This window comes from Dendrobates tinctorius, unplaced genomic scaffold (assembly GCF_039654945.1).
Source record: "Dendrobates tinctorius isolate UK_male_01 unplaced genomic scaffold, ASM3965494v1 ptg000003l, whole genome shotgun sequence".
NCBI lineage: Eukaryota > Metazoa > Chordata > Amphibia > Anura > Dendrobatidae > Dendrobates > Dendrobates tinctorius.
The window spans coordinates 24,167,215-24,180,779 of record NW_027361671.1 but is presented as its reverse complement, the minus strand read 5'-3'; the positions used below and the strand labels follow the sequence as shown (position 1 = coordinate 24,180,779).

Here is a 13,565-nt window from a genome sequence, read left to right as displayed (position 1 = left end):
AATTCCCAAGGACGGACTAGTACGTCCTTAGCGATCGGCCTCGCACATGGGGGGTGTGCGGCTGATCGCTGCCGGGTGGCAGCTGATTCTCACAGCTGACACCCGGCACTAAGTGCCAGGATTGGTCACGAACTGCTCCCGGCACTTAAACCCTCCATAACACTGCGATCAAGCAAGATCGCAGCGTCACGGAGCCGGCACGGGCTGACAGCCCCTTTGCCTTTGGATCGGAGACCCCGCGGCATGACAACATCTGGATCTCCAGACCTGAGAGACTTCCTGTCATGCACAGTGATGACCAGGAAGTCTCTCAGGTCAGTATAAAATGCATGCAGCACTGACAGCTTCTAGCTTCTATAGCATGCAGATCTGCATGCTATGGATGGGATCACCCGGCACAAAATGAGTGTCCCATAGTGGGACAAAGTGTAAAAGAATTAAATATATTAAAAAAAAAAATAATTGTAAAAATATTTTTAAAAAATAATAAAAAATCTTTTTTCCATCAATAAATAAATATTTAAAGAAATCTAAACAATAAAAGTACACATATTTAGTATCGCCACGTCCGTAATGACCCGACCTATAAAACTGTCCCATTAGTTAACCCCTTTAGTGAATGCCATAAAATAAAAAACAGTGCTTTATCATACCACCGAACAAAAAGTGGAATAACACGCAATCAAAAAGATGGATATACTGTAAATAAACGTGGTACCGCTGAAAACGTAATCTTGTCCAGCAAAAAAACAAGCCCCCATATGGCGTCATTGGCGAAAAAATACGTTATAGCTCTCAGAATAGAGCGATGCAAAAATAATTTGTTTTTATATAAAATAGTTTTTATTGTATAAAAGCGCCAAAGCATAAAGAAAATATAAATGAGGTATCGCTGTCATCGTACTGACCTGAAGAATAAAACTGCCTTATCAATTTTACCACACGCAGAACGGTATAAACGCACACCCCCCCTCAAAGAAATTCATGAATTGCTGGTTTTTGTTCATTCTGCCTCCCAAAAATCGGAATAAAAAGCGATCAAAAAATTTCATGTGCTCGAAAATGGTACCAATAAAAACATCAACTCGTCCTGCAAAAAGACAAGATCACACATGACTCTGTGGGCCAAAATTTGGAAAAATTATAGCTCTCAAAATGTGATGATGCAAAAACTATTTTTTGCAATAAAAAGCGTCTTTTCGCGTGTGACAGCTGGTTGGGATTGGGGTTAGGGGTGTGTTGGGGTTAGAGTTGTGGTTAGGGTTAAGATTAGGGATGAGTTGGGGGGGTTTCCACTGTTTGGGCACATTGAGGGGCTCTCCAAACGCGACATGGCGTCTGATCTCAATTCCAGTCATTTCTTCGTTGAAAAAGTCAAACGGTGCTCCTTTCCTTCCGTGCTCTGCCATGTGCCCAAACAGTGGTTTACCCCCACATATGGTGTATTAGCGTACTCAGGACAAATTGCACAACAACTTTTGCAGTCCAATTTCTCCTGTTACCCTTGGGAAATTAAAAAATTGGGGCAAAAATCATTTTTGTGAAAAAACAAAAGATTTTTTATTTTTACGGCTCTACATTATAAACTTTTGTGAAGCACTTTGGGGGTTCAAAGTGCTCACTATATATCTAGATAACTTCCTCAGGGGGTCTACTTTCCAAAATGGTGTCACTTGTGGGGGGTTTCCACTGGTTAGGTACATCAGGCGCTTTCCAAACATGACAATGGCGTCCGATCTCAATTCCAGCCAATTTTGCATTGAGAAGTCAAATGGCGCTTCTTCCCTTTCAAGCTCTGCTAAGTGCCCAAACTGTGGTATACCTGTATATATGGGGTATGAACGTACTCAGGACAAATTGAACAACTTTTGGGGTCCAATTTCTCCTGTCACCCTTGGTTAAAGAAAACAAATTGGATCTGAATAAAATTTTAAGTGAAAAAAGTTACTGTAAATGTTCATTTTTTTTTTTTTATTTTTTTTTAAACATTCCAAAAATTCCTGTGAAGCACCTGAAGGGTTAATAAACTTCTTGAATGTGGTTTTGAGCACCTTGATGGGTGCAGTTTTTAGAATGGTGTCACTTTTGGGTATTTTCTTCATATAGACCCCTCAAAGTGACTTCAAATATGATGTGGTCCTTAAAAAAAAAAAAATGGTGTAAAAATGAGAAATTCCTAACAAAAAAAAATGTTGGTTCCAAAATTGTGCCAATGTAAAGTAGACATGTGGGAAATGTTACTTATTAAGTATTTTGTGTGACATATCTCTGTGATTTAAGGGCATGAAAATTCAAATTTGGAAAATTGCAAAATTTTCACCAAATTTCCATTTTTTCACAAACGCAAATCATATCAAAGAAATTTTACCACTATCAAGAAGTACAATATGTCACGAGAAAACACTGTCAGAATCATCGGGATCCATGGAAGCGTTCCAGAGTTACTTCATAAAGGGATAGTGGTCAGAATTGTAAAAATTGATCTGGTCATTATCATGCAAACCACCCTTGGGGTTAAATGGCTTAAAGATGAGCTCAAGGCAGATTCCCATGCAGATCAGTGTCAGGCTATAGTCCTGAACATCTACATTAGATATAAGAAAAACATTAATTTATCTGGAATATTAAATCAGATCGCCAATATCAAAGTATAATTTTATTCAGCTTCCTGTGACCTGCATTCCCATATAGGCACCTTAAAAGGGATGATCCTAATGACAGATTCCTTTTAAAACCCCTCCACGACATGCGCCGTACATGTAGTGCACATGTCGTATCCCCACCTTTGATGTGGACTCCGGCCACTGGTGACCCCCCCTCACATGATCGCAGGCCACTGGTGTGTTGGCACGACCCACTCCTGGAGACCTCTATGGTTGTCACTGCCAGCTTGCCAGTGGTAGGCGTTCATAGCAAGTGATTAATTCAGCTACATTAAGGCGATCTGATCATCATCCATATGTAGCAAAGCAGATCGGGTTATGGAGGCTATTGAAGCATGCCAAAAGTAAAAAAAATAAAGTTTTTTTAAAATATAAAGAAAAAAATATATAAAAATTAAAATCACCCCCTTTCGCCCATTCAAAATAGAACAATAAATAGAACATATTTGGTATTGCCACGTTCAGAATCACCCGATCCATCATTAAAAAAAAAAAAGGCTTAACCTGATGGCTAAACGGCGTAGCGAGAAAATAAGTCAAAACCCCAGAGCTAGGTTTTTTTGGTAGCTGCGGTATTGCATTAAAATGCAATAACGGATGATCAAAAGAACGTATCTGCATCAAAATGGTATCCTTAAAAATGTCAGCCTGGCATGCAAAAAAAAGCCCTCACCCAACCCGAGATCACGAAAAATGGAGATGCTATGGGTATCGGAAAATGGTGGAATTTTTTTTTTTTTTTTAAGCAAACTTTGGAATTTTTTTTCACCACTTAAATAAAAAAGAACCTAGAGATGTTTGGTGTCTATGAGCTCGTAATGACCTGGAAAATCATAATAACATAGTAACATAGAAGCATAGTAAGGCCGAAAAAAGACATTAGTCCACCCAGTTCAGCCAATAAAATTCTGTCAGAATAAATCCCCAGATCTACGTCCTGAAGAAGCTAACAATAACTGTAAGATACAATATTGTTACGCTCCAGGAAGACATCCAGGCCTCTCTTGAACCGTTCGACTGAGTTCGCCATCACCACCTCCTCAGGCAGGGAATTCCAGATTCTCACTGCCCTAACAGTAAAGAATCCTCTTCTATGTTGGTGGAAAAACCTTTTCTCCTCCAGACGCAGAGAATGCCCCCTTGTAACCATCACCTTCCTTGGTATAAACAGATCCTCAGAGAGATATTTGTATTGTCCCCTTATATACTTATACATGGTTATTAGATCGCCCCTCAGTCATCTTTTTTTCTAGACTAAATAACCCTAATTTTGCTAATCTCTCTGGGTATTGTAGTTCCCCCATCCCCTTTATTAATTTTGTTGCCCTCCTTTGTACCCGCTCTTGTTCCATTATATCCTTCCTGAGCACCGGTGCCCAAAACTGTACACAGTACTCCATGTGCGGTCTAACCAGAGATTTGTACAAAGGCTGTTATGAGTTCATTTTCCCCTTCACCATTGAGGTCTGATGAACTCCCTCTTCTGGTGAAGGAAGGTAGTGAGGCTGATTACCAAGCACCTGAGCTGGGAGAGGATGACTGGGCGACGGGGATCTCTGACTGGATGACTGGGATCTCTGACTGGATATAAGGCAGCCGACGCCCTTCTGCCTCGCTGGTGATTTCTCTGTGGAATTCTAGGAGACCAGTCTGATTCCTGCTCCTCAAAAGCTAAGTTTTCTGCTTTGCCTTTTTGCATTTGTGTTTTGGTTTTAGTTTGCCTTGCTTATCTGGATTCTGCCATTCCCTGCTGGGGTGAGCGGAATTCCTTTTTTGTCTGTTTGCTCTGTCTTCAGAAAATACCTGAGTACTGACATAGTCTTTTTGAAGCCTAGCGTCTTCAGGGCCTTTTTCCCTGTCAGTCTGTTGGCTCCTATTTTTATAGGGTTTTTCGCGGATTGCAGACAGCAGCTTTCCTATCCTGGCCTATCTAGTTAGCTTGGGCCCCATCATTTGCTCAGTCTATCTTTCTATCTGTGTTAGTGTTTTTTCTTCTTGCTTCACCGTCATTATATGTTGGGGGCTGCCTATTGCTTTGGGGTCTGCTCTGGGGCAGTTTAGATTTCCCTTTCTGTCTTTAGGCTAGGCAGTTCTCCGGCTGTGATCGAGGGATCTAGGGCATCGTAGGAACCCCCCACGGCTACTGCTAGTTGTTGTTGATAGGTTCAGGAGTCTGCAATCCGATAGCTGCCAACTTCTCTGGTTTTCTGGACTTGGCTAGCATTTCTGTTTTTGCCTCCTACGGTGACTCATTCATAACAAGAGGCAGTATAATGCTTTCATCATGTGTATCCAGACCTCTTTTAATGCATCCCATGATCCCGTTTGCCTTGGCAGCCGCTGCCTGGCACTGGCTGCTCCAGGTAAGTTTATCATTAACTAGGATCCCCAAGTCCTTCTCCATGTCAAATTTACCCAGTGGTTTACCGTTCGGTGTGTAATGGTGATATTGATTCCTTTCCATGTGTATAACCTTACATTTATCATTGTTAAACTGCATCTGCCACCTTTCAGCCCAAGTTCCCAACTTATCCAGATCCATCTGTAGCAGAATATTATCTTCTCTTGTATTGAATGCTTTACATAGTTTTGTATTATCTGCAAATATCGATATTTTACTGTGCAAACCTTCTACCAGATCGTTAATAAATATGTTGAAGAGAATAGGTCCCAACACCGACCCCTGCGGTACCCCACTGGTCACAGCGACCCTGTTAGAGAATATACCATTTATAACCACCCTCTGCTTTCTATCACTAAGCCAGTTACTTACCCATTTACACACATTTCCCCCCAGACCCAGCATTCTCATTTTGTGTACCAACCTCTTGTGTGGCAAGTCAGTTTTAGCATTGAGTGAACCTAGTAAAAAGCCCAACAAAAAACAAGCGTGAAATTGAACTTTTTTTCTTTGAAATTTTGCCGCACTTGGAGTTTTTTTCCCATTTTCTAGTGTGCGACTGGTAAAACCAATGGTGTCTTTCAAAAGTACAATTCATCCCGCAAAATACAAGCCCTCACATGGCCATATTGACGGAAAAATAAAAAAGTTATGGCTCTGGGAAGAAGGGGAGCGAAAAACGAAAACGCAAAAATGAAAAAGTGCTCTGTCATGAAGGGGTTAAGCTTCCCTTTATTGCAATTGTACAGTGAACAGCAGGGCTTCCATTTAGTGAACGGTGGGGGTACTAGTACTGGGGCTGCTGGCTTTGGGAAATTTATCACCTATTCTGTGAATAGGTGATAAATGTCAGTTGTAGGACAATCCCTTTCATGCTCATACACAAAGAACGGCTCATAGATATGATTTCAATATTTGGGTAATTTGCCAGTATTGATGAGGTAAAACTTTATAAAAATAATAAATTATGTTTTCTAGTAAACTGAAAATGAATAGGTAAAATAAACCTTTCTGTTATGTGCCTGTAAGGGTATGTGCACATGTTGCAAATTTGCCGCTGCTGATCCGCTGCAGATTGACTTGTGCTTTACAGTACAATGGCTAGTGATTTACAATACAATATTATTCTATGAAAAAAAACCGCTGTGCACATGCTGCGGTTTATTTTCTGCTGCATGTCAATTCTTTGTGCAGATTCCGCAGCGTTTTTACACCCATTCCATTATAGGAATACACAGGTGTAAAAACGCATGCCAAATCCGCACAAAATCCTCAATAAATCCGCAGGAAATCTGCATAAAAAACGCGTGGATTTTGACCTGCGGATTCTGCCAAAACGGATTCCGCTCCCAAAATTCCGCACAGCAATCCTCAACATGTGCACATACTCTAAGGCCTTAAACATGCAGGTTACTTAAGTAGATGTGTTAGTCATAACCGAGTATATAGTACATTTTATTGAATTTCAAGCAGCATAAATTCCATGTAATGCTGTAGGGTCACAGATGGTAGGATCTAACCAAAAGAAATCATACCATTTTGTAATTATAAGATTAATCTGTTCCTAAATCTGTTTGTAGAGTTTCTGCCATGTTATGAATGACAGAAATTATTAGTAATGGCTTTGGTATCAACCACTGTTCTAACGGTAGATCTTTTGTCCCACTGAAGTCCAAAACTACAGAGTTAGGGTACCGTTACACTTAGCGATGCACCAGCGATCCCAACAACGATATGGATCGTTGGTGCATCGCTAAGTGGTCGCTAGTGAGCTGCCACACAGGCAGATCTCACCAGCGACATAGTAGCGGTCGGGGGACGCTACTTACCTGTCAGACGAGGCGATCCTGACGTCCTCCCGCGCGCGTCCACGTGTCTCTCGTCTCCACAGCATGAAGCCCAGCAGGTAGCTGACGACGAGAAACGGCCCAGGCCGTTCTCGCGCGATCAGCGATAACCAGCGGGGGAGGCGGTCGGAGGTAAGTATCACACATAGCGATATCGCTGCTGCGTCGCAAGACCAGTGACGTTATAGCGATATTGCTAGCGATATCGCTTAGTGTGATGGGGCCTTAAGTGTGCTAGCATATGTGTATTGATCAGATCAGAGAAGATAAGAACCCTTCTTAAAACAAAGAGATAAGCCAGGAAGACAGACTTGGCAAAAAAAAAAAATCATTTGGAGGCCTTTAGAGCTCAGCTTTACAAAATAAGGCCCTCTTTCACAGCGCGTTCTGCGCAGAATATACACGTGTAGTGCACACCTAGTGATCTCTCTGGATGCGCTCTACATTTTAGTATAGACTATGCACCAAAAAAAAATCAATATAAAGCCATTTTTATGGTGCGCAGATCTCAATGCATACACCCGGCAGAGCGCGTGTACGACCCCATTGAAATAATTTAGGAAATAAATAAATTGATATACAATAGTAGATGCAATAAAGAGACCCAACTGATGTTATAACTCCTTTATTTCACTGAAAATATGGCGTCACAGCTGTAAAAAATGATGTTGGGTCACTATGACCCGAACACGACAAGTGTACAAATCGGCGTATAGCAAAAAGTAAACACAAAAAAGAAAAAAAATACTCATAGATAGGTCCCCCCAAATGAGGGAAAAGTCAAATAACCTCAAGTTTTAGAAACTTATAGAAAAATATCTACAGGGCCACCAAAAATTCTCTACGGGTCACTATGACCCGAACATAACAGCAGGGAAAGATGAGAGGCCTGTAATTGGCATCATAGGTAGACTACAACTATGATAGTCAAAATGAGAAAACTAATCCATAAAATCACCTTGTCTGATTTGGCAAATTGCAGACATACAAGACCACTGATAATCTCCCTCGATCTGGGGCTCCATGCAAGACCCCCATGGGGTCAAAATGATCACAAGAATGGTGAGCAAAAATCACAGAACCACACGGAGGTGTGTTGTGAGTTCGCTTTCTGGTCTGCCCCTGGTTGCTGGTGAGGGTGGTGGAGCTGGTTGTATTGACAGAGGAGTCGTGAGTTCTCTTTCCGGGCTCCCTCTGGTGGTTGCAGGAGGTAATGAAGCTGATCTAATTTACAGAGACCTGCCACCTGATAATGAGGACGACGATTGGACATCTGGAGTCTGACTGGATTTAAGACAGCCGACTCCCTCTACCACTGCTGTTGATTTTTCCTGCCTCCTGAGGTCTTAGTTTCCAGTTCAGTCCCTGCATTCTCAAGCTAAGTGTTCTTTGCTATTGTTCACATTTAATTTGGTTTTGTCTATTCAGTTTTGTGTGGTCAGCCAGCCCCGGCTGGGGCTGTGCTGAATTTCCATTCTTATGTTAGTGTTTGTGCCTGTTTGCTTTTTGTCCCTTATTAGATTGGCCTCTTTTTGCTCTGTTTTCAGAATATGCCAGAGTGCTGATATAGTGGGTGAAGTCTAGTGACGACTTCAGGGTTTTTTTTTGCTATCAGAAGTGTTGGACATTTTTGCAGGGTTTTTTGGCGTGATTGCAGAGAGTATCTTTCCTTTCCTGTCCTTTCTAGTTAGTGTGGGCCCCATCGTTTGCTCAGCCTATATTCCTACCTGTGTTTGTGTTTTCATCTTGTCTCACCGACAATATATGTTTGGGGGCTATATTCCTTTGGGGTCTGCTCTGGGGCAGTTTAGATTTTCCCTTTTCTTGCTTTAGGCTTATTTAGTCCTCTGGCTGTGTCAAGGCGTCTAGAATCATTGTAAGTACGCTCCACGGCTACTGCTAGTTGTGTGGATAGGATCAGGGGTCTGCAATCTGCTTAGTTACAAACCTCTCTGGTTTTCTGTGGCTTAGCTTGGTCTTGTTTTCCTCCTCGGTGACCCAATCCCTACAGGGGTGCCTAGTAAATGACCTGCATAGAGCTGGGACCACCGTAACAAAGACTACCATCAGTAACAAACTATGCCGCCCGGTACTCAGATCCTGTAGTCCCAGGTGTGTCCCCTTGCTTAAGCCAGTACATGTCCTGGCCCATCTGAAGTTTGCTAGAAAGCATTTGGATTATCCAGAAGAGTATTGGGAGAATGTAATATGGTCTGTTGAAACCAAAGTAGAACTGTTTGATAGAAACAAAACTCATCGTGTTTGGAGGAGACAGAATGCTGAGTTGCATCCGAAGAACACCATACCTACTATGGAGCATGAGGGTGGCAACATCATGCTTTGGGGCTGTTTCTCTGTAAAGGGACCAGGCTGACTGATTCGTGTACATGAAAGAATGAATAGGGGAATGTATTGTGAGATTGAGTGCGAACCTCCTTCCATCAGCAAGGGCATTGAAGATGAAACGTGGATGGGTCTTTCAGCATGATAATGATCCCAAGCACACCGCCAGGGCAACAAAGGAGTGGCTTCCTTTGAAGCATATGAAGGTCCTGGAGTGGCCTAGCCAGTTTCTACATCTCAACCCCATAGAAAGCCTTTGGAGGGATTTGAAAGTCCGTGTTGCCCAGCGACAAGCCCAAAACATCACTGCTCTAGAGGAGATCTGCATTGTGTGTGCCAACCTTGTGAAGACTTACAGAAAAAGTTTGATCTCTGTCATTGCCAACAAAGGATATATAGCAAAATATTGAGATGAACTTTTGTTAATGACCCAATACTTATTTTCCACCATAATCTGCAAAATAATCGGACAAGGTAATTTTCTGGATTTGTTTTCCCATTTTGGCTCTCATACCTATGATGTCAATTACAGGCCTCTCTCATCTTTTTAAGTGGGAGAACTTGCACAATTGGTGGCTGACTAAATACTACTTTTTACTCTTCGCCACGACAGCACCCACTGGAGGTATCGGATCCGCCCATTTGGAACAGGAAACCCTACAGGAAAGATAAAAGGGGCGGTCCGCCTTTCCTCCTCAGTTGTGGTTTCCTGTTCCAAATGGAGCAGGATCCTGCAGGATCTTACCTGGGCCATGCATCCGCCTGTGCGGTCTCCTCGGGAACGGCAGGGGCTGCGGTCCGGAAGCAGCGTCGGGGGAGATTCCGTTTGACGGCTCCCCCCTCGTCTGGTGGCATAACGGTGATGACCGGGTCCGGGGAGGGCCGCCCGGTCTTACCAGGGAGCGGGCCGGTCTGGCATCCGGAGGCAGAACACCCCCCCCATCGGTGGGGATACAGCGTGGGAGGTGAAGCCATGAGCGCGCGAACCGCGCGTGTGAGTAGCGGTGGCGCAGGAGCCGGCCGGCGCCCGACGCTCCTATACCCCGGAAGTAATGGTTGAACTTCTGGGGTAGGATCGCGATGACGCGGCGCATGCGCCCTGACACAAGGCGACTTCCGGGGGCATGACAGGAGTGAAGATAAAACAGCGCTGCAACGATGGAACCATGTCGTCCCCCACGGAGTCGCAGGCCCCAGCAGGGGATTCAGCTGGGGGCAATTCCACCAGGGACCGCAGCGCCAGGACAGAGACTGCCCGCAGGAGCGAGGCATCAGAAACCAGATCCAGACCGTCTCAGCCATCCGACCCGGTATTAAGCTTCACTGGGTGAGTGTGCAAAGTATATACTCTACCTATTAAGCTAACCCCCCCCCTCTCTTTACCTTTGACCTCCCACTTCAGTCAAAGAAAAAAGAAAAAACTAAACATAAAGAATGCGCATTATGTTCAGAGCCTCTCCCTGACTCCTACCCCAAAAAACTCTGCAAACAATGCATGAAAGAGACCAGGCAGGGGTCGACGATATCTTCTAAAGATATCCGAGCCATAATTAGGGAGGAGATACAAGCCATCAACTGCGCCAGTACTCCCTCAGAGTCCAGTCATAAGAAACAGGTCGTTGTTAGTTCAGAGTCAGAGGAAGAACAGGAGTTAAATTCAGGCTCCGCATTCACGTCCTCATCGTCATCCTCGGAGATGGAAGGACGCGCATGTTTTCCACTGGACAGCGTAGATAACCTAGTAAAAGCGGTTAGAAATACTATGGGGTGTGAAGAGGAAAGGGGAGCCCAAACCGCGCAGGACATTATGTTTGCGGGATTGGCAGAAAAAAAGAGGAGATCATTTCCGGTGATACCGGCAATTAAGGACCTCATCAAAAGAGAGTGGGAAAAACACGACCAGAGGGGTTTTCTCCCATCAGCCTCAAAACGGAAGTATCCGTTCACTGATGAAGACCTATTGAAATGGACTAAAATACCAAAGGTGGATGCCGTCATAGCCTCCACTTCCAAACAGACCTCGATCCCGGTCGAGGACGCAGGATTGTTAGCAGACCCATTAGACCGAAAGGCAGAATCTTCGCTCAAAAGGTCCTGGGAGTCCACCACTGGGGTATTCAAACCCGCAATAGCCAGCACATGTACTGCTAGATCAATGCTTGTATGGCTAGATCAATTAGATCAGCAGATCGAGCAAAGAGTGTCAAGGGAGAAACTGCGTGCAGCCATCCCGTTGATAAGAGGTGCAGCTGCCTTTATGGCAGATGCTTCAGCGGACACCCTAAGACTGGCAGCGAGGTCGGCAGCCCTGGTGAATAACGCCAGACGCGCGCTGTGGATAAAAAGCTGGAAAGGGGACGCACAATCAAAATCCAAAATTAGTGCAACCCCATGCGAGGGTGAGTTCCTCTTCGGGAAAGCCTTAGACGAAATTCTCGCCAAGGCAAAAGAGAGGAAAAAGGCCTTCAGTGATTCTCCCATTCCATTTTATAGGAAAACCTTTAAGAGACGGCCATTCGGGAGAAGAAGACAGTCGGACAGAACGAATAGATGGGCCACGAAAGACGAAAAGCAGAAGGGTACCATCTTCAGAGGGCCAACATATAGGAGAGATAAAAATTAAGAGTTTAGACCCACCAGTTGGGGGTAGATTAAAATTTTTTGTTACCAAATTGTCATGTCGGACACTGTTCACACCAGGGTGTCCGGCAGACAGCGGTAATACCCTGTTGGGTATTCTGTTCCAGTCGGGATAGGGTTAACCAGGTTGTCATGCTGGCTGAGGGCTGGGCCACGCCCTAGGTCTTTAAATAGTTCGTCCTGACTATGGGCGTCGCCGACTATAGCTTTAGCCTAGTGCTAGCAATACCGGTCAGCAGTGGTGGTGTTGGAGCGTCTGATATCTGGTGCAGTATATCCCTCAGTGGTTCTTTCTCCAATCTGTTATATATTTGGTTGCCCATGCACATTATTGTATTCCCTTGTGTATTTACTGTGTGGTGTTTTCTTTTACCCCTGTCCATACGTATTTGTGGGGTCTGGTGTCTGGTCCCCTCACTGGGTGGAGGGAGGTGAGTTCAGCTTAGGGCTGGACAGGAGACAGGGACAGGGTGGAGGCTCAGGCAGACACACCTTCAGTGTAAACCCTGGGTAGAGGGACAGACAGGGTTCCCCTAGTCTGAGGGACATCACAGGGGTCCCGGGGTTTTTGCCTAAAGTAACCTAGGCATTCCATGACATTATAGTCGGCCCAAATAATAAAGTGAAAAAAAAAAAAAAAAAAAAAAGAGGGAATATAGGGGTTACTTACTATGGATCCTATACTTTCCCTAACCAAGCAGCTGGAGGCTCTATCCATACAGGTCACTGAACTCAGGGGGGCGGTCCAGCAACAAGGCCTGTCAGCTCCTGCAGTACCTGCTGAGGCTGCAGCCAGGGCAGCTGAGCCCAAGTTTCCCCTTCCTGAACGATTTGCTGGTGATCGTGGTAAGTTCACGGTGTTTCGTGAATCATGCAAATTGTATTTCCGTATGCGTCCACATTCCTCAGGTAATGAGGCTCAACGCGTGGGCTTGGTGATTTCTTTGCTGAGTGGTGACCCACAGGCCTGGGCCTTTTCACTCCCTTCAGACTCACCGGCATTTGAATCTGTAGATTTTTTTTTCTCTGCTCTGGGTTTGATCTATGACGATCCAGATAGATTAAACTTAGCAGAGTCTAAGATACGCTCACTGCTACAGGGTGATCGACCAGCTGAGGATTACTGCACGGAATTCCGGCGCTGGGCGGTGGACACGCAGTGGAATGACCCTGCGCTTAGAAGTCAATTTTTGCATGGGGTTTCTGGAAGGGTTAAACAGACTCTCCTAATGTACGAGACTCCCGCCTCTCTGGAGGCTGCGATGGCACTTGTAGTACGCATTGACCGACGTCTCCGTCAGGGGGCGCTGGTTTCGTTGCCTCCGGGAGGTGGGGGAGTGGTCGGTGAGGTTGCCGCGGATGAATCCGTGGAACCCATGCAGATCGCTGGTATAGCACAGTCACCGAGTAACAAGCCTAAACGTCCTTGGCACAGAAGGCAGGGGCTCTGTTTTTTTTGTGGCAAAGGAGGACATTTTATTAACGCTTGCCCCCTGGTACCTAAGAAGGGCGCGCTGGCGGAAAACTGATAGGCTCAGAGGGTTTGGAGGAGTCTAGTCTGAGCCTTTGTGTATCCTCCATCATGGTTTCCCAGTGTATGCTCCCTGCTAGGGTGGTACTTGGGGGGCAAATGCTCTCTATTACAGTATTTATTGATAGTGGCTCAGCTGC

At 44.7% G+C, this 13,565-nt stretch overlaps 2 protein-coding genes across 9 annotated transcripts in view; both read left to right on the top strand.

Moving 5' to 3' along the window:
* Nucleotides 1–13,565, top strand: part of ARB2A (ARB2 cotranscriptional regulator A) — a 663,887-nt gene that overhangs the window by 225,262 nt on the left and 425,060 nt on the right. The window lies entirely within an intron of this gene.
* LOC141100404 (uncharacterized) lies at nucleotides 9,711–12,656 on the top strand. Its single transcript, XM_073588929.1, has 2 exons — nucleotides 9,711–11,653; nucleotides 11,748–12,656. The coding sequence occupies exons 1-2, from the start codon at nucleotides 10,750–10,752 to the stop codon at nucleotides 12,008–12,010; spliced, it is 1,167 nt and encodes a 388-aa protein (XP_073445030.1). The 5' UTR covers nucleotides 9,711–10,749; the 3' UTR covers nucleotides 12,011–12,656.

Bases quoted from the DNA above. Each gene is read 5' to 3' on its own strand.
- LOC141100404 (XM_073588929.1), top strand. From the start codon at position 10,750: ATGAAAGAGACCAGGCAGGGGTCGACGATATCTTCTAAAGATATCCGA. The intron at 11,654-11,747 runs GTGAGTTCCTCT...TCCATTTTATAG, and splicing joins TAGTGCAACCCCATGCGAGG to GAAAACCTTTAAGAGACGGC.